This window comes from Pyrus communis, chromosome 8 (genome assembly GCF_963583255.1).
Source record: "Pyrus communis chromosome 8, drPyrComm1.1, whole genome shotgun sequence".
Lineage (NCBI taxonomy): Eukaryota > Viridiplantae > Streptophyta > Magnoliopsida > Rosales > Rosaceae > Pyrus > Pyrus communis.
The window spans coordinates 346139-367351 of NC_084810.1; the positions used below are offsets into that span (position 1 = coordinate 346139).

At 38.7% G+C, this 21213-nt stretch overlaps 2 protein-coding genes, 1 non-coding gene and 1 pseudogene across 4 annotated transcripts; all 4 read right to left on the minus strand.

Annotated features, from left to right (window-relative positions):
• Positions 1 to 6629: 6629 nt before the first annotated feature.
• LOC137741689 (histone-lysine N-methyltransferase EZA1-like) lies at positions 6630 to 11846 on the minus strand. Of its 2 annotated transcripts, XM_068481391.1 has the most exons (17): positions 11777 to 11846; positions 11272 to 11373; positions 10776 to 11056; positions 10435 to 10596; positions 10222 to 10306; positions 10016 to 10141; positions 9880 to 9927; positions 9728 to 9796; positions 8839 to 9335; positions 8595 to 8748; positions 8242 to 8462; positions 8028 to 8159; positions 7804 to 7891; positions 7661 to 7708; positions 7442 to 7570; positions 7259 to 7336; positions 6630 to 7188 (listed from the first exon to the last, which is right to left on the minus strand). In XM_068481391.1, the coding sequence occupies exons 1-17, from the start codon at positions 11831 to 11833 to the stop codon at positions 6997 to 6999; spliced, it is 2469 nt and encodes an 822-aa protein (XP_068337492.1). In that variant the 5' UTR covers positions 11834 to 11846; the 3' UTR covers positions 6630 to 6996. The 2 variants fall into 2 exon arrangements, with proteins under 2 accessions (XP_068337492.1, XP_068337493.1); XM_068481392.1 differs by lacking the exons at positions 11272 to 11373; positions 11777 to 11846 and having other exon boundaries at positions 10435 to 10601; positions 10776 to 10911.
• A 1268-nt stretch (positions 11847 to 13114) lies between these two features.
• LOC137741770 (DELLA protein RGL1-like) lies at positions 13115 to 15025 on the minus strand (annotated as a pseudogene).
• A 1276-nt stretch (positions 15026 to 16301) lies between these two features.
• Positions 16302 to 17210, minus strand: LOC137741771 (uncharacterized). The gene has a single exon (XM_068481489.1). It carries the CDS (start codon positions 17208 to 17210, stop codon positions 16302 to 16304), a length of 909 nt encoding a protein of 302 aa, XP_068337590.1.
• Positions 17211 to 19789: 2579 nt separating this feature from the next.
• TRNAD-GUC (transfer RNA aspartic acid (anticodon GUC)) lies at positions 19790 to 19861 on the minus strand. Its single transcript has one exon. It is a non-coding gene; the product is annotated as a tRNA-Asp (tRNA).
• Between the last annotated feature and the right edge of the window lie 1352 nt (positions 19862 to 21213).

A 21213-nucleotide genomic window follows, 5' to 3' on the forward strand; every position in this document is an offset into this window, starting at 1 on the left:
AGATTATCACAATGTAACAACGGTGCAGATGGAAGAAAAACATGTAGATCTCTGAGAACGGATCTAACCCAAGCTACATCAGCAGCAGCATTAGCTAATGCCTTATACTCTGCCTCAGTAGAACTGCGAGACACACTTCCTTGTTTCTTGGACTGCCAGGATACAGGATTTGAACCCATAAAGACAATGTAACCTGTGGTGGACCGTCTGGTATTTATATCAGCAGCCCAGTCGGCATCACTATAAGCCAGTAGTTCCATTTTGCCCTGAGCAGAATAAGTCAATCCACACTGCAATGTACCTTTAAGATATCGAAGTATCCTTTTAATCAAACAAAAATGTTCTTCAGTTGGAGTTGTCATAAACTGGCATGCATAATTGACTGCATAGGCAATATCATGCCTAGTGAAGGTCAGATACTGCAATGCACCAACCATACTTCTGTACACTGTTGGATCAGTCATTGGTTGTCCTTCATGCTTCAATAACTAAGTGTGTGGCTTGCTCGGAGTTGAACAGGGTCTACAATGCATCATACCAGCCTTATTGAGAAGATCAGTAACATATTTAGACTGATTAATGAAAATGTCTCCATTGTCTCTGTAGGCAATCTGTAAACCCAAAAAATAGGTTAGCCTCCCCATGTCCTTCATATCAAACACACTAGCTAAATCATCAATGACTTGCTGGATGAGCTTGGAAGAAGACCCTGTGATGATAATATCATCAACATACAATAGCAAGATCACGACATTAGACCCACTGATCTTCACAAACAGACTAGGATCAGAATGAGAAGATTGAAACCCCAGAGTAGGTAAATAGCTTGTAAACTTGGCATTCCATGCTCTGGGAGCCTGTTTAAGGCCATAAAGAGACTTAAGTAACTTGCAGACATGAGTGGGATATAGAGAGTCTTAAAACCCTTGAGGTTGTTTCATAAACACCTCTTCTTGTAATTCTCCATGAAGAAAGGCATTCTTCACATCTAATTGCCTTAAATCCCATTTGTTCATTGCTGCAAGTGACAAGACTAGCCTTACTGTTGTGTGTCTGACCACTGGACTAAATGTTTCTTCATAGTCCAGACCATGTTCTTGGCTAAAACCTTGAGCTACAAGCCTTGCCTTGTAGCGGGACACCTTTCCATCTTGATCCTTCTTAAGCTTGTACACCCACTTGCTGCCTATAACATTTCTGTTTTGTGGAACTGGTACTAATTCCCAAGTACCTTGTTTCTGCAAAGCTTCAAATTCCTCCTGCATTGCATTACGCCAGTGCACAGAAGAAACAGCTTGCTTGTAATGAGTGGGTTCTGAAGACTCATGAATATCCAGTATAGCAGTAAAACCACGAAACATAATATCATCACCAGATGATAAAGAAGAACCTGGAGTCATAGATACAGAAGCACAATAACCAGAATAATCTTTCCTTTGTAAAGCTCCACTTTTTAACCTTGTAATCATATGATGCTCAGAAGGCACATCAAGGACATCATTATGAATCGCAGGATCATTTACATCATGAACAAAGACTGAAGAAGTACCAGCCACAACATTGGGAGAAACAGATGAAATATCAACCATATTGGCAGATGTAGAACAAGCATTTTGAGATAAATCTGCAGAGTGAGAAGGTACCTGAATTTGGGAAGGGTTATGGACAGGCAACCTTGGAGAGGAAGGAGTTGGAAGTAGAGTAGTAGCTTGTAATGGTAACAATCCGGAATCTGATGCTGTACCAGAAGACTGAGAAGAAACAGAATGCAGTTCCATGTCTGGATTATTGACCACATCATTCACCCCATGTTGCTCAGATTCATGAGACAATACAACCGAAACAACTCTGGGTAACTCTCTTTGTGTTGGTGAAGTAGACACAGATTGAGGACTATGTATGGATTGGGATGTCTTAAAAGGAAATACATGTTCATTATGAATGACATGCCTAGACAACAATAACCTTTTGGTAGGTATATGAAAACACAATACTCCTTTGTAACCTACTGAATATCCCAAAAATACACATTCATCACTTCGTGCTTGGAGCTTATTAACATTATAGGGTCTCAAATAAGGAAAGACTGCAGAACCAAAGACCTTTAAAGACCCTAAAGAAGGGGATTTCCCAAACAACTTCACATAGGGAGATATCATGTCTAAAGTCTGACTAGGCATTCTATTTATCAAGAATACTGCATGACTACACGCATGAAACCAGAACTGTTGAGGTAAAGAAGCTGCACTCAGTAATGTCACAGTAGTTTCAACAATATGTCTATTTTTTCTCTCAGCAAGACCATTCTGCTGAGGTGTATATGGACAAGAAACAAGATGCAAAATACCATTGGTATCCAAGAAGGTCTTAAACACTTTACTCATGTACTCTCCTCCTCCGTCAGATTGTAAAGTCTTAATACTTGTTTTGAAATGATTCACAACAAAAGCATGAAATTTCACAAATACAGTGTACACATCAGACTTATTAACAAGTGGAAAAATCCAAGTAAACCTTGTGCATTCATCAACGAAAATTACATAATATCGGTAACCTTCCACAGAAACAGTAGGTGAAGGTCCCCAGACATCAGTATGCACTTTTTCGAAAGGAATACTGGACTTATTACACTTGGAAGGAAAGGGTTGTCTAGACATCTTACCCCTAATACAAGCTGAGCACAACTGAGAACATTTATCTAAAGAAACAGAAATCTGAGAGTCTTGGAGCATTTTTAATTGAACCTCATTGGTGGGATGCCTAAGTCTATGATGCCAGATAGATGTCTTCACAAGTTGCCCCAACAAAGCTTGAGGTGTATTATTCATTAGCTGAGAATATTTGTAGAATTGCTGCTGAGGAATGTAATACAAGCCACTACTACTACTCCTTCCTTTCATGAGGATTTTCTTGGTTGCCTTGTCCTGCACCCAAAAACCAAATTCATCAAGTATAACATAGCACTGATTATCTTTGCATAGTTTATAAACTGATAATAAACTAGCTGCTAACTGTGGAACATGCAACACCATTTGAAGAGTTAAAGATTTAGAAGAGGTTAAAAGAGAACCCAAACCAGTGTTAGCAACAGGAAGTCCCTCTCCATTGCCAACTGTAATCCTGTCATTGCCCTCAAAAGGTGTCACAAGTGTCAAATTATCAAGGTCAGCAGTCATATGGTGAGTAGCTCCTGTATCTAACACCCAATTTGGCTGTGAAGACGACACAAAATTCTGCTGAGCTTGGGCAGTAAGTGCAGTCAGAGAAGAAGCTGGTTGATCACCTTGGTATGCATAATTGCCTCTGTGATAACAGTTGAGAGCAGAATGGCCTTTCTTTCCACAAATTTGACATGCCATAACTGGAGGAGCAGAACTGGAACTTGCATCATACCTTGAGTAACAATTAGGAGCAGTATGACCTCGTTTATGACAAATCTGACATTCAGGAATCAGTGTTGGTTTGGAACCATTATTGCCATTCCACTGCTGCCAAGTTGAACCACCTTTAGATCCAAAATTAGAACTTCCATTATTATTTGTGCTTCCAGCAAAGAAATTTGAATTCCCTGAGAACCTGCCATTATTGGTCCCATTATATCGAGGCCTGTTGTTACCCCTTCCATTATTTCCTCCATAATTCTGATAGCCCCTATGATTCTGAAAATTTGCATTATTTTGTTGATGAAACTGAGGAAGATTAGCCTGAGACACAAATTCCCCAGTTGACCTTTGAGGATTATGCTGAGAATGAGCATTAGCACCACTGACAAAACCATAACCACCAGAAAATTGTTGAGCCGAGCTTTGACTCTGTGAAGAATTAGCATTGGAAGATTCACCATGGCAGTACATGCCCGACATAGGAAAAGTCATTGTAGAGTGAGAATCTTCAGCAGTCCTCTCTGCAGCCAATAATTGAGCTCGAAACTCTTTGAGAGAAATAGGAGTTTCACGAGCCACAATTACAGTACGGATCATGTTAAATTCTGCTGGCAATCCAGCCAAAGCAGCAACAATAAGATCATTTTCAGAGACCACTTCTCCAGCAGCAAGAAGTTGATCCTTAAGAACTTTGATTCGCAACATGTATTTCTCAACACTATCCGAACCTTTCTTAATTGTCAGTAACTCAGTCTTGAGATGATTCACTCTTGCCCTCGAAACAGTAGCAAACTGATCTTGCAAATTCATCCAAGCTTCATGTGCAGTTCGACTACCAACAACATATTCAACTGCTTCATCTCCCAAAGTAGCAAGCAATAGACTCACAAGAGCCCTATCTCTTTTAATCCACTCCTTATAAGCTGCTGTAACTTCAGTAGTGATACCACCGTCTTCAGTAAAGACAAACTTTGGTGGACATACAGAGGTACCATCAAAATGATCAAACAAATCATTTCCTTCAAGAACAGATCGAAACTGAAAGGACCACTTCACAAAATTATCCTCCTGAAGTCTAATGGTTAACATTCCAAGTAGACTTTCAACCTTCACCATATTCATCGCCATTACTCCAAAAAATGAGAAGAACACAGTAATTTCAACTACAAACTCAACCGCAACAATCAAGAAGCAACAAAGAGCTTCGTGCTCAAACCAATCACTAGTAATCAAGGAGCTTCGTGCTCAAGAACCAATCAAAACTGTGCAATTTGATAAAATCAGACAATTAGAGGCTTCGTGCCCTAGAAATCAGCAACAATCAAGAAGAAACAACAAGGAGCTTCGTGCTCAAATCAATCAACAGTAATCAAACAATTATAGGCTTCGTGCCCTAGAAATCAGCAACAATCAAGAACTAACAAGGAGCTTCGTGCTCAAGAAATCATCACATCAAGCCACACATCCATAATTCTTCGTGACGGCGAAGTAAGAATGCCACAAGCATACTAAGAAACATCTCAATTTTGAAGATCAAACAACCACACAGAAAAACCTGATTTCGCAACAACGATCAAAGATCCCAATCTGAGCCCCAATCTGAGCAGATCAAGATTCAGCCGCAGAAAAACCGTAAGCCTGACGAACTAACCAGGATCCTCTTCACCGGTTTACTGAACCTCAGCTCTTGATACCATGATAACTATGGCAAATTAAGCCATGAATCTCCATCGAAGAGCAAGAACAAAGAACAATGAATATTTGAGCAGAGAAAAAGCAATATCTTGTAAATGTTGTTGTATTGTCTAACTGAATACAATTGCTTACATATCACAGTATATATAGCTAACCAAACAAAACTGACAGCTGTCAAAACTTAATAACTAAGTTAGCTAAACACCTTAACCACTTATACAACCCTATGACTAAAATACCCATGCACATATACTCGGTTAATAAAAACACAGGGGGTTGAATTTTCATACCCGCAGAGAGAGAGAGAGAGATTAAGAGAGGCGTCGGCTTTGGAGTTTTGCCCGGCTTTTGAACACAAACCTTAAAGATAAAGGGAGTTTTAACGAAACTCTTATTACTGTTCACTTTTAACGAACAATGATATTTTTACTCTAAAAAGTTACTTAACTGTTACTGTTCACTTTTAACAAAACTCTTATTCACTCATGATATTATTCACTTACAACGCATTTTTGTCATTTTGATTAAAACTCAAAGTTTTCAAATCATTTTCATTAGTTTTCCTAAGACGCCGTGCCGGACCAGGCCATGACGGGTATCCTGAAAAAAAAAATTAAATTACTTGAATTTTATTATCGCTAAGTTCTTGTTTTTTCTGTTTAATTTCTTGACAATTACTAATTTATGAGGAGATAATTAGTTCATATCATATAGCACAGATAAATGGTTATTAATTTAATTTAACAGCCTACGTTGTTTTATATGATTTGGTAAATTTGTTCCACATACACTAGCCTAGCTAGCTACTATCAAGTATCAACGATGTATTATTCTTAAAAACTTCGTTTGGTTTCTTATTTGATTCTTCAATTTTAAGTGAGATGATTTGGAAATGCTTCAAGGCCACATGCAGTTGGAAAAATGCTACGTTGAGTGAAAACAACATTATTTACGTACGTATTTGTATTCCATTAAGTTTCTGAAGTAGTCGTTCAATTTGTTACAGGATTATAAATGTACAGTCGAATTTTATACGTCTCTCCTTTCTTGGTCGACAAAGGCATGGCAAGAGTAGGACATTGGTGGAACGATCACAAAACTAATGCCGGGTCAGTCTGGTCTGTGTGCAAGCGATACAGGCAATAGTTAAATGACTTTTATCACCGACACATCCTGTCCACGATTATAATGCCTGCATATATAAATTTCATATAACTAGTTTCTTTGCGGAGTGTTTAATTTGTAATTCTTCATTGACCATAGAAGGTCAATGGAATACAGGCGGGAGCTGTGCGGAAGCTACTGAAACCCTCCTCGAACCCTCACCAATTGCGGACGAGAGAAACAAAATTGCAGAGCAGGCCGTTAAGCAGATGAAGGCTCGTGTGACTTTGTTGAACATAACTGGCTTGTCAGAATATAGAATAGATAGTCATCCATCTGTATACAAAATCATCACCCATCGGTGGTTCAGGATTGTAGCCATCGGTGTCTTCCTGGCATTTCCTGTTGTGTGGAATGAATTGCTGTATCTTCATTTGCTGCAGTAACTCACACGGCAAACTGCCGTCCGGTTATCAATTTCTTTCAAAAAGTTCAGAATCTTATCAAAGATAAATAAATCAATGCAACCCCCTTTTCTTCTCGAGAAATGTTTACAGAGAATTACCGATTATTCCCATCACAACATGCCTCTCTGCGTTAGCATCGTCGGACACAAACTATAGTACCAAACTGCCAGAAGAATTTCTGACTTATTGTCTATAAATCCATGAAAATAACGTTATTTCCAATACAGCTTTATTGACCTACAAGGACAATTCTTGTCCCGGCTGTTGTCATGGATAAAAACCTCCAGAGTCGAGCTGTGCGCCATACTTGATACCTATGTACCTCTCCATCCATGCTAACTATCCATTCAAAGAGGTTGGTGCTTTTTCGCTCTGCCCCTGGAAGCAGATGAATCGTCCCTCTTAGAACCCTCCGGTTTTTGAGCCCATACAGGTGCTGCCTCTGAAAGATAACAATAATCATAGAAGAGCTCCTCACCAGCATCAATATGCTCCTTGGCAAATATGCCAACTCGATGATCACCCGCGACCAGCATTACCTATACGCAAACATGTATTACACACACCCTTATAACTAATCAAACAAGAGAATTACAGAAACTTAATTACCTTTGCATGGCAGTTAGGATTCGACGAGTGGTTTGCAAATTTAAGCTTGTCTCCCTTTCGGTAAGCATCTAGGACATACTGCAGTAAACAGGTGTCATGCCAGAGTAAAGCTATAGCCTACAGGTATCACGTATTTGTGAAGAAAATTAAAATGCAAATATAAAAGCGGTCAATTTCCCTTGCCTGTTCATTCAAGTCGAAAAGGAATGACGAGTTTACACGATCATAAATCTTCCCCCGCTTGTCTGCTTCCTGATGGGAGATGATTTCACCAGTATATTCTCCAAGATAATCATTCTTGTTTACGGGGTTCTGAAATCACATGATTTAATTTGGTGAGAAAAGAAAAATCAGCTTATAAGTTTTAGGAAGCCACATGCAAAAACATCGAAATCTTCCAACCTTTAAGAAGGCTCCCCAGCCAGCAACATCAGACTTGCCCAGGAGAATCTGAAGAAAAAGAAAGTGTATTTAATAAAAAATCATAAAGTAAATTATGCAGACTACAGAAGTGATTTATTAACTAAATACTAGGAATTGCTCACCCTCTGTTGTTGTCGTAGAAGAAGCCTCATGTTTCCACACTGACTATCTCCCTGTCTCGGTGGCTCGCCTAGTGAACCATCCCCACAACTGCAAAAAGTTTTTATATTTAAATTCAAAATCACCACCAAGGAAATAACAAGCTCTCTACAATGAACACACTGCATGATTCCAAAAAAAAAAGAAAAAATAGCTTGATCAGCTGGTCCATCATGGAGCTCAATACCTAACCCAACAATGACGACAGACATCTGGGTCACATTCACGGCCAGCAGCAAAGCATGGGCACTGCCGACTTCTACATTGACTCTTTGCACAGTGACATCCCCTGAACCTATTTTTGCAGCTCTTCGAACAGCTGAAAATGAAAAAGTTAATTGGTCATCACTGGTTCTGTGCATTTCATTCAGTTGACTGCTTTAAGGATAATTCCGACATACCCACAGTATTTTTCACAGCAGGTTCCATTACTCATACAAGGACATTCCTTTCCGCACATAGACTGGCATCCACATGGCGTATATAGTTTACGTGAATCGTTTTTGCCATCAGCAATTCTTTTCCACATTGTTGGGTGCCCAGCAGACTTCCAAGAATACTTAAGCCTCCGTGCTTTGCCCCTTCTACGAAGTAACCGTGGCTTTGACGACATCTCTTGTTCCTAGCATGAGTACAATAAAGGTAACCTTTTTTAATCAGAGAGAGAGAGAGAGAGAGAGAGAGAGAGAGAGAGAGAGAGAGAGAGAGAGAGAGGTAAGAAAAGAAATAGGGAGGATAAGTCTATGATACTTACTGTCTGATCCATATCAGATTTCACATTGTCTTCCATAAATGAAGATGGTCCAACCACAGATCTATTAGGCATTGAAGCTCCAGAATTATGCATGTAACTAGACACCTCCATGCAAGTCCTCAAGCCAGAGAGTAAGTTCCTCGCTATGAGGCAACTGCAGAACACAAATTACCAATTAAGTACAAACATACGGAATGGTGTAATGAATATCCGTACAAGGCATTTTGAATTCAAAAATGGCTACCTGTTTCTCCCAAATATCTGCAGTCCCTTCATGTATAAATCTTTCTCCACTGGTTTCCACTCAGAGTTGCTATAGATCCCCTCAACTTGTTCACATGTAGACTTGGATGTTTGCCTCAGTTCAGGCACTTCAGTAACATCTCGTGGCTCATCTCTGGAAATGTGAACCTGAACCGGGATAGGTTCACTAGTAGCAGTTACCAAATCCAAAGCATCTAATCTCTTTTGTTTCTTAGAAGAACCCTGGAAAGCATCAGGTACTATAGTTAGGTCATTTGCCACTTTATCTGTATGCTTCACGACCTTGCGCTTCCCTATGTTTTCATTGTGCATCTTCAGGATATGAGAACTATGAATGGCTTCTGAAGTTGCAGGCACAGCTTCACCAGGAATACTTCTTTCATTGTGTAAGAGGCCGGTACCACCATGAGAACTTGGTCGCTCGGCATTAATGGATGATCCTGGAGCACTTTCTCTCTCTGATGTTACTATACTCAACTGCAAGAAGAACCCGGAAGTCATATTCAAAATCCCATGACCAGTGGCAAAAGCCAAAGAAAATATGGAGTGTGTAAATCATAATTGTCATGATAAATGTGCCCTATAGTTCATCAGGTGAAAAGAAAAAAGAAATGTTTAGCAAGGCTCAGATTAGACCAAAAGAATAAAAATGTACGTGTAGCCCCAAACTACTGAGATTCGGGCATTTAACTAATTCACCAGCAAATAACTAGAGGGTGAAAGAGTTTAACTTGTACAAGTTCATGATATGAAAACCTATCAGATTAACAGTGTCCTACTACTGAATTCAAGGAGAACGAAAAAAACTAATTCAACTAAACAGACCTCAAGTAGTAACAGAACCTTAATAAAGAAAGGAAATTCCATACCCTGAGGTAACATTGATCACTGCATGGCTCCCGGTTCTCGTCATGACCGGACCAATGTGATTTTTCACTCTGAAAAGAAAGAATACCACAATAGACATAAAAATTTATGGAATTCAAACAAGCTGGCACATATAAGCAACACTGCTGCTTACAGGATAGATTAAAGGTTGAGAACATCCATGCAAACGACAATCAAATACCTGTTGGATAGAATCAGTCGAGAGTTATCAGAAGAAGAAAAAACCAGTATTTTCATTTAACAATTCAAGTAAGATGACACCCGCATACCAAGCAACGGCGACAGAAAAGGTTATCAAAAGAATCTAAGGCAGCATTAAGACTCTTATCAAGAGAAATGCACCCTTCATGTTCGCACTTCTCGGGGTTCCTTTCCTTGATTGTGTTATAACGGGCCTGCAAGTTACAATTCCACAAAATTTAGGCATCAAAATCCTCCCAAAAAACAATTGTGAACATATGTTAATGCAAGCTACCAGGATATCCGAAATGGGAACTCCAATAAACTCCTTCACAAGTTCCACTACTTCCTCGCCTAGGCCATGCTCCTGAAAGGCCATCCTACAAAATTCAACACAAAAAATTAAAAACCTTCATTTATTCCTACAACAAAATTTGGAATACACAAGTTCATAAGCAGCCATAGTCAATGTGATTATCTAAAAATCTAACATCTCATATGAACTTACAACAGAATTCGGTCTTCGCCCGCAGAAAATTCATGTTTTACTTCTTCGGGTTCTTCTGCCTCATCGTCAGTGCCGCTGTAGACAAGAGCTTCACTGCCATCTTCATCGTAATAAATGCGCCTCCTCCCAACTACTGATTGGTCTTCAGCCATTCTTTGATTTCTGTGCTGTGAAAGACAAATTTGAGATAGGAGAAACACAACGGCAACAATTTTCACATTAAAAACATAAGAAGGCAGGGACAAAAACATATATAGAAATCCGTGATTTGCACTATCTCACAAGTCTAAATTCGCAAACCCAAAAACAAATAAAACATTTAAACCAACATGTAATCGAACCTGTCCAAGAATATCCAAGTTGTATAAGGCGGTATCTTGTCAGCAAGTGGAAGCTTGGTACTTGATGAGAATAACACCTCTTGATTCTCAATCCAGTCTTTCTCACCACATCCCCGCACAAATCCACTGATTCTGCAGAGAGGCTGTTCAATTCTTGAAGAAAACAATTTAAAGCTCCTATTCCGCTCTGATGACAAAGCATTCAAATTCGCTCTTGCTGTCTCAGATATAATTTTCGAAACATAACCTTCTACCTTCTCCCTGTTCTTCTCAACCTTTTCCTGAATGTATAACAAAATAACAAATGTATGGCAAAATTTACTTTTACTGAAAGTGAAATCATTACAGTTTTACGTTTCCTGATAATCTAGTAAACAGCTTCTATGGGAATTCGGATTCTGCTTCTCCTCAATTCCAATTCCCCCTAAACTCAATTCTAACAATCCCGACTATGGATTAGTAAACAAGCCATTGGAAAGTATGCCAAAAAACTTACTTTTACTGAAATCACTCTCTCTGCTTGAATTTGCAACTTGAGCTGGTGCATCTTCTGCTCCAAGCTTCCAACGCCATCGCTCGGCCCTTCTACATGGAATTTCTGCCCATATATATCACAAAGCAGACTCGATTTCGTGAATTCAACATCAAACATAACCAGATTTTACTTTCTGTTTGGCTGCAGAGAAAATGTGCAACTACTGCTGCAAGAAGCTACGACTTCTAACTACACAAAATTCTGAAATTTCATTTCATTGATATCAAAACTACAATCTGGAAAGTGGAAAACAAATTCTCATCATGTTTGATCATAACAATTCTAATTCAGCAATTCTGATAATAATTTAAAAAAAAAAAAAAAAAAAAAAAAAAAAGGATCGAAATTTTGTTTTTAACAGAAAAGAAAAAGAAAAAAAGAAAGCAGGAACCAAAATCGCTTGAAGAAACAGGGAATTCGGGGATCGACGAGAAGAGAGAGAGAGAGAGTTTAGAGAGAGACTGACTGTGAGTTTATTTGCAGAGTCGGAAGCTTTGGAGAGCATCGTCCCTGTTCTGCTCATCTCCCTGGGTGCCTGTGCGACTCAACAAAGAAATGACTGAGAAAATGAAAGTAATAAACCATTTTGTGCCTGACACGTGTAAGGATTGCTGATGTCGCCTACATGAGTGACTGGCCTACGTGTCCAAAAGATGACGTGGCCTACATGCTGGAGCGGCGATTATTGTATGCGTTCGATACATATAACTTCCGTCTCAAGTGCATAACATACGACACAAAAGAAATGTTAGTATACGCATCGAAGGATTGATGATATGTTTAGGTGTTGAAAGAGAAATTACTATATGCACCAATTTTACTATATTTCTTTTCTTATTTTAGGTTTTTTTTTTAAACGATAAGATAATCTACATTAAATTCATCTAAACTACGGAGAGAGATATTTTTTTCCCTAATTAGAATTATGTTTAAAACTCACACCATTTCTAAATTTAGACTATTTCAAGACTTAATGATGTGAAAGTTTGGATGCACTCACAAGTTTATTTTTCTTTTTAAATATAGAAAATTTGGAGTGTCAAATGAAAATTTTGAACTATCAATAACAATTTTTGTTCAAAATTGATTGAGCATGGTGTTTATTTTTTCCATGTTAACATTTCTTTTTTGACAAACGATAGCGATAATGGGTCAAAATTTTAAAATATTAGAGAGACAGGAATCTATAAGGATCGAATCCTCACCAAAGTACATAAACATTATTATTTTCCGCCGATGCGGTAAATCACCATTTGCTTCATGTTGATATTGTATGCATAGATTTGGTACCCCGTAATGGTAGGGGATTAGTGACTTGGCCTACATACTTGGGCTGTATCCTCTTCTTTTATTGGTCGGAATTAGGGTTCTCTGCCCAATTACGAATATGCAACACCCTTACCTTTCTAAAATTGGATAAATTCAATCACTAAAGAGAATTTCAAAACTAAGAAAACTTGATGTTTATATTTGCTATGTTTGTCATTGTGCTATGTTAGAGCGGTGCATTCTTTTCATTGTAACCAATTTTTGGATTCCTTTCTTATAATTACGGCTAAAATAGAATATTGTTTGAATAAAACAACGTTTTGAATAGCAAATACGACACATTAATACAATGATCATACATCACATTATTTTCAACTCTAAAGAATCTCTTTCTCCACTATGTCTCAACGTAGAGAGAGCAAGTTTGATATTTCTACAGTACGAGGATACCTCTCATAGGGAGTGAGACTAAATATAGGGAGAGTTCTACATTTTTGTAAAAATTTTTGTACAAATAACATGATTTGTATTGATCCTATCCAAGTTTTTCTCCTCAGCGGAACTTCCAAGTAGAAAGGGAATGGATTGGAGTTCCCTTCCACCCAACAATAAGACATTTCCCATTCCTATGAAGCGTGCAAGTAGGGGATCCAAACTTTTTAGCCACCAAACTAGCTTGGTTCAGAGATGCCTTACTAAAGTTGATTTCCACCATTCTAAACCTTGCAAAGAAGGCCCTCCACACCTCCATCTTCACGTTTCTCGTAACCCTTTCGCTCCCCTCCGCCGCCACAATGTTTCGTATTCCCTCATGTAACAACCTCTCCATCAGCACTCTGGACTCCTCGTGCTTCATGCAAGCCTCAAGGCAGTCGAAAAATGCGCTGTAATAAAACAGTGCATCGATGAATCGGTTCACGAATGATGGCGAATTGTGGTTTGCCTCCACCTCATTCACAACCATTACGCAAGGGCTGAGATTTCTTATCACCCTCATCAGATTTTCCAAGCAACTTGGCCTCAAAATCAGTGTCCTCAGTATTAGAGGAGCGTATACCACCACCACTTCGTCATCTTCAACATCAAACAATTGGTTCTTGACATCTTCCATGTCTGTCACAATCACTGCCTTGAATTGAAAGGGTACGTTCAAGGCCTTTGCAACGCTTGCCAGCCTCCTTCCTGTCTCCTCGATCTTCTGCTTGCCTGTCACACCCACCGCGGTTATTGTAAGGAGCTCAATGGGGCACTCCTCGCGCTCTGCAAGCACTTCCATCAGCCCTGTCCATTGCACTCCGCTTCTGATTTCGAGATCAATCAAATGAACCTTTCTCTCCAAGGCAACGTTTTCGAGTATTACTTGGATTGCTGCGAACTGCAATACTGGATGAAAAGGGATATCTTGGTGGCATGCAATAAATGTAAGGTTTGTGCTTAGTCCAAGACTATAACTAGATATCTCATTCCCCTTATACATGCTGTTCCCCGTTTCCTTTTCGATCCTCTCGCGAAGCGCCTCAGCGAAATAGAAAACAACCCTCTGGACAGGGTTGACTTTGAAGGAGGCAGCAAATTCGCAACGAAGAAGCAGGCGGTTTGCGCGCTCGAATTGTTGGTAGCCTACCTTCTCTGCTGCAGCTAAAAGGATGTGAGCAAGCTCCACATCTTTCGTTTCTTCTTCGGATAGACCGGAAAGCGCGTAGCCAAACGGGTGCAAGGGCATGAAAAAATCGTCATATCCTTGATTAGAGAATTGCACATACCTTGCTCCCGCAACCCTCACGATCTCCTCGGTTGACAATTTTTGTTGGATTGAATATGAGGAGGCTCCAGCTTCATTGCAACTGTTGCTAAATCTGTCTCGCTTCAGTTTCTTGAACGCGCTGCCGTAGTTGTTTAGGAGCTCCAACACAGCTAAGGAAGACTGATGGGGCATTTGCTTGTTGGTTTCCGCAATGTCTGATCCTCCGATTTGGCTGTACGTGAGCTGATTCGCCATGTCCTGAATCGGTTGCGTTGAATGGAAGGCAGAATCAAAGTTGAAGTTATCCAAATCAGAGTAGTTTGACTTGGATTGTTGTTGGCAACGTTGGTTTTGTTGTTGGTAGTGGCGGTGATCGTGATCTTTGGAAACATGATCTAGTTCTTTCTCGGACATGTTGTTGGATCGTTGAAGATCATGTTCGGAACAAACTGTATCAAAACTGAAATTATCCAACACTGAATAACTTGTCTTGGATTGTGGTTGATCTTTGGACAAATGAGAGAATTCTTCCATCTCTCCCAACCCTAATTCTTCCATCCCAAACAAATGTTCTGGCTTTCCTTTGAACACCACCACCTCCTGATCTTCCTTCTCATAATCTTCAAGCTGGCGAGTCAAACCACCACCGCCGCCGACGACTCCAAAATCAAAGGGAGTGAAGGAGAAGAATGCGTTCGCCATGTCGGATAATATATAAATGCACAAACAAATTCACCAAATATATTCTCAGAGTTCAATTGATCATCAAGTGAGACAATAGGATTATTCGGATTCGTATCGACAAATATATCTGTATCAATTTGTATGTTTGGTTGATAACAACGATCACAGGTATGAGTACTAAAGCAAATTATAAGGCGAGGAATGCAACCAAGTAGTGACATAATTCCGATATTGTCAACAAAGCCAGCAGCCATGAAATGCCAAAAACTTGTCCAAATAAAAACCATGTAATCCCTCTATTGGAGCTAAAAATTAAACAAATGTCGTTGCCAATTACCATATTTTAATCAAATATTCTGTGCAAGCTTACGAAGTTGATTAACCGAAGGGATTAATCAAGGGAAGAAGATGTGGACTCGCTTGGATAAGTATGGAGAGTTAAAAGACAAAGTCAGAAACTTGAAAGTAAAAGGGTTGGATAGGAAAGTACAAAACTCAGAGCAGTAACTTGTCCGTCTGTAACTCTGTCATTATCATATTACTGTCTGTAATTTTGTTAATAGGAGAAGATTACTACACACTTTGATCCTTTTTGATCCAGCATTTGCGGTGACAAAGAGGAATATGCCATGGATTTGGAAATTCAGAAGAAAACTTTAACTCTAATTAGGTCAATTAACCTTGCACATTAGCTATGATTGACTATGTTTACAGCACAAGATCAGTAAAACGTCAGAAAACACCTGCTGGCACAGTGAATACCCATTGCGTCTATCTCACTGCTCATGTGGTAACTTATGCGTGAGAAGTGAGATGAGAAATTTTATGTCAGATAAGTTTAGAACGATACAATGTTCACTCTTTGGTTAATATTTTACAGTACTTCTTGCTCAAGTTCAGATATGTGAAATCAGAAGCACCACTTTACTTGAGCAAAGTTGTTCTCATATTCGCAACTTAATGCACCAATTTTTTGTTTTTACATTATAAAGAAACCAATACCGACTCACCAACAATGTTGATCTTCATTATCTCGATAATATATAAATTCCTATCTTGCCAAGAATAATACAATTAATAATTATGATACAGTTGTACGTTGGCTTTAAAAATATATAGGTTACAAGTTCATTAATAAAAAAAGTGTACGATTTTGGAACAGCCATCCAAAAATACAAAATGAAGTATGAAAGGAATAAGAGAATGAATTTGTAGCTCAAATGATTCAGAATATTTACTCTTTCATCTGAGATTTTGTGTTCGATAATCAATCAATCGGATGAGATTATGAGATTTAGACCTTGTTGTCTTGACAATCATGATCTTCTCCACAATTGTTACATAAGTTGGCTTCTCTCCTACGTAACAAAACCATGGAAAGCCACATAAGACCTTTTACCACCCTAACCATACCAATAGTCACAGTGAGGTAATATAGTGACCAACCAACAAAGTCAGCCACTCCTAAGCCCATTGCCAGCTCTCTTTTGGCTTTAGCCACAACAGCCAAAGACTCAACCTCATCCCTCAACCTCCACCACCACAAACAACCAAAGCTGGCAGCTATTGCCAACCTCTCAACCCACTTTTCCTCTCTAGCGCCACCGAAAACCGTGTCATCCACCACCGGCTTCACCACAACCCTACACCAATGAAGCATGGTCTCATGCAACCCTAGGAAAAATATTGCTCTGCTCAACAAACATATTTTCTCATCAACAACACCGCCGAAAGTAGCGTGCCCATCTACTACCTCCGCGGCGACGATGCTACCTTCAATTCCCAAACCGACGCAGACTTGCATTGTACATAGGAAGATCCAAGCAGGGTATAAACGGGGACAGAAAATGGGACCCGGAAACTCAGTTATGATGGTGATTTTTCCTGTTATGCAGTGGATAAAGGCAGCCACGGTGACAACGGAAACAAGAAGATAGAGAAGAGAAGGGGTAGCGTAGAGGAAGAGATAGAAGATGCATGATGAATAGTAGTTGGAGGGCTCGGGAGGAGGAATGATGAGAGTGGGGAAGCTTAAGCTGAAGATATAGTTGGCGCAAGATAGTCTGGACAGGATGAGGAATGAGAGGGGAAGCAATAAACTGAGGAGGGTGAGTGTAAGAATATGGAAAGGTTGTTTTAGAAAGGTAGTCGAATTCGTCAAGAGCTTATTAGCGCTTTGTTCCCCATTGTACTGCCAATCCATTTTTTGTTGTAAACCCTAAATTAAAGTGATTGATCGATATTTTTTCTTGTCTAGGAAATGAGGAACATAATGTGAGAGGCTTAAGGTTAAGCTATATACCTGATAAATTGATCACAATTATTAGTTGCCAACAAGAATATATAGTGCTTGCCACGCCCAAGTATAGTTGACATGCATCTAGACATGGTCTTATACAAGCCCACTCCTCCTCATAATTGCTTGAATTAAATACACATATTGTGCTTTTTGATCAAATATAAGCGGTGGTCAACATCATCACCATATTGTTTATTCATAATCATTAAATTAATGAGTTTAAATTTTAAAATTTATGCAAGGAATTGAGTAAATCTACTCATCTTACAATAATTAATGTGGTGATTGTGCTCATCGTTACTTTATAGTGACGAGCAATAAAATGCTCCTAGTGTTCAGCAGTAAGCTAGAATCATACATATATTAATTCTGTAAGAAATTCTACAACATCAAACTTTACCCTTGCTATCTATTATTAGAGGGTGCTGCATGTAACGGATACAATTGCAGGTCATTGATATATTCTGTTACCTAATCCTATTCCAGTGGTGCTAGTTGTGTGTGTGTGTGCTAATTAAGAGTAATATAAATGGTTCGTCGTGGAAGATGCTTCCTTCTTTTATTATTATTATTATTATTATATGGCCAAATTTTTTTTGTGATCTTTGTGATGATACCCTACTTTTAAATAGACCCATATGGTGAAAAAACTATTAATTGTAATCTTATGGTGAAATTCGTTATCAATCATAGTCCAAATTGGATTTTCCCTCGTTCTTCGGTCATTTGTCGGGGCAAAATTGTTATTTTCGTTTTTATTGAGTTCATCAACCAATCATAAAGCGCCGCCATATGGACATAAATTTGTTTATTTTTAAAACTTTTAGAGCTACAATAAAAGAATTAATAAGTAATAAAATTACAAGGTTCATATTATTAGACTCTCTCATTTCAAGAGAGCCCAGAGTCCAAATTCAAGATTTAAAAAATCACAAAGTACCTCGTCGCGTTTAAGTTAGAATATAAGTTATTATACAAACAAATTTAGTTTTGTTTTAAGAAGAATAGTGGTGGATGGGATGGCTAGGGTTATGCGAGAGAGAGGGGGGAAGGTGGTGGGTGGTCGCTGTGGCTGTGGCTGACAAGGGTAGGGATTGGCGAGCGATTTTTTTTTTTCCTTCTATTTTTGTTGATTATAAAAAAGTGGAATTACAAAAAAGAAAAGAAAAAAGAATGGAATGACCTTTTTACCCCTACATGTGGATGAGATTTTGACAAAAATTTCAATTTGGACTACGATTGATAACGAACTTCACCATAGGGATAAGATTAACATCTTTTTCACCACAGGGATCGATTTAAAAGTAATGTCTCACCACAGGAATCAAGAAAAAAAATTTAACCTTATTATATTGCCATCTTCATTATGCATCAATAATCATCCATTTACGGCCTAGCGGACTTGTGCCTTAGCAAATACTTGCTTGTGTATTTAGTCTTGTTAACTTGGAGAATTAATAAATCATGATCAATTAGTCTCTCTTTTCTAATGAAGTTTTAATATTAATGATCTTAATTAGTTACAAACAGTCGTGCATGCCGATTCCTTTCATTGCATGTCACCTTGTCTGGAATTATGGTATAACGTGTGACGTGGGGTGATTTACTAAAAGCTTGTAGATGTACTCACGAATATTTCGATGATCTGCAATAATACAATCTATAGAGATATATGTGTGTGTGTGTGTATTTATATATATATATATATAAGAAGTACTGCCCCCTGACTGGTGGTCACGATGATAATAGTAATCTTCAGTCAACCAACAACATTTTCAAGTTGATACATAAAAAGTTCAGCTCAAAAACATGCTACTGCTATATTAATATAAAAATAAATATGCTGAAGTACTCAACAATTAATATAGCCTAGTAAAATCAGATATTATAAGGTCGATCCTTAGTTAAGTGGTCCAGACTCAAGGCATGCTATTAGTCTTTATACAATATATAGTTGGTTGGACCGGTTCAAACTTGAGGACTTTTCTAGTATGCGGGGATATCTATAGCTGTTTTGGACACTTGATTGTTGTATCTTTAGCTCCACATTCGGTGTTTCATTTATTTCCTGCATGCCATACACTGAAGCATAGTAGAATTTTTTGCAAACTTAGAAAACATAATTTGGCTTCCATTGGCAGCTTCTCCAAATTATTATCGTGCCATAATCTAAAGCACACGAGGGATCGTCCTGTTTCTGTTTGTCTGTGCACATCTGGAAAAGGGCAACCCTGTGATCTCAGTTTCCACTTTAGTTTCTGCAAATGGACACACTCACTCCCTCCAATAACTACCATGGCATCAGTGAAGTAAATGATTGAGGGGAGGAGGAGGAAGCAGGCCCTCCATTATATATACCTGAATTGGGTTCACTCGTGGGATCTGACTTGTCCTGTCCTATCACAATTATCACAATTATATTCACGTAGGAAAGAGAAGTGTTTTAAGTACTTGAAAACAAACAAAAAAAACAAAAAATTGAACGCCGTTGCCGGGGATCGAACCCGGGTCACCCGCGTGACAGGCGGGAATACTTACCACTATACTACAACGACTTCGTTGTTACAACTGCCCACTTCTATATTATTATGCGATTTTCACGTTTTGGTTTTTGGTTATTTGGCTCCGTCTGAGACTGGGTCGTCGGATGCAGTTCACCCTAAACCTTAAATGCACGAGTGGCTTGTTAACCCTAAAAAGCCTAAACCTAGAAGAGGCTTCCAAGTTCCAGCCATGTCAGGCTTCCCACCTAAGTTAATCTTTGAAATCCTTTTACGGCTCCACCCTGATGATTTGCAACGATGTTTGTCCGTCTCCAAAGCTTGGAATCCTACCATTCATGACCAGCAGTTCATCAAATCCCATCTTCAACAACTCTTTTCGCACTCTTTTTACCTCACGGAATTTGGTTGGACGAAAAAACCGGTTCATTATTTCCTCCCATCGCCATTTTACGACACCCTCAAAAGTAGATGGCAGCCTGCTTTTTTTCCATCAAACAAAGAACAGGCCTTTGGTGAAATGTGTATTGCAAACCTTTGGTGTTTTCAAAGAATGGTGAAAGGGTTCTTGTGGTGACCGACTACATTAATGGGATTCTTTGGATTGATAATTCTGTGCAAAAATGGGACAAAAATACTGAAATTTATAGTCTGCCCCAATGCTTTGAGGCAATGCTTTGTGTGGGGAGCATTTGCCTTCTTGATGGAGACTGTTTTGTAGTTGGGAGACATAAGCAAATCTCTTGTACCTCTAAGAAGAGAAAAATTTCAAGCAAGAATGATTCTCATAAGAACATGATTAAAATCAGGGAGAACAGTAGCTAATTTGAGCGACAATGGTAAACTTTCCGGTGCAATTACAAGTATGTGAACTTTTGCTCCCTCGTTTAGACTAGGCTTATTTATCTATGTTATGAATCATTTGATGGCGACTATTCGTTATTTTTGTAAGTTCGCAGACTAGTTCTCTTTTGGTAGTGCATGTCTAATATGTCTTAATTTGCAGACTAGTCAACTTGTATAATTTTTATTCACCTCTCTTTTGGTAGTGCATGTCTTAATGTGTTGTCTTGATAATCTCCTGGTGTATAGCACATATTTTTCAACTTTTGTGTGCAAAACGTGGAAATTGATTGTTGCACTCGGAATGCAATATGTTGTTTCAACTTGTTTGGATGGATTGGATTTGTAGCCAAGTAAAGAATTTTGCGTTTTCAACTTGGTTCATCTTTCGTCCTCTCTAGTTTACATTAACTTAATTTGGGTTGCTTGAGTGTGCAGAGATTTTTCCTCGATATCTAAAACAAAATTAGAAAATGCACACCTAATTTTTCATGCCTCTCAACTCTTTGAAACGAAATAATATCAATGGTCGATCGCTAATAAAAGAGTATAATAGAGGGGGA

What these genes read in the sequence shown, in the direction of transcription:
- LOC137741771 (XM_068481489.1), bottom strand. Translation starts at nt 17,210, where the DNA reads ATGGATTGGCAGTACAATGGGGAACAAAGCGCTAATAAGCTCTTGACG.
- LOC137741689 (XM_068481391.1), bottom strand. Translation starts at nt 11,833, where the DNA reads ATGAGCAGAACAGGGACGATGCTCTCCAAAGCTTCCGACTCTGCAAAT. An exon ending in CAGATATTTGGGAGAAACAG is followed by an intron (nt 8,749 to 8,838) that starts GTAGCCATTTTT and finishes TGTGTTCTGCAG; the next exon opens with TTGCCTCATAGCGAGGAACT. An exon ending in ATCCTAACTGCCATGCAAAG is followed by an intron (nt 7,189 to 7,258) that starts GTAATTAAGTTT and finishes GTTTGCGTATAG; the next exon opens with GTAATGCTGGTCGCGGGTGA.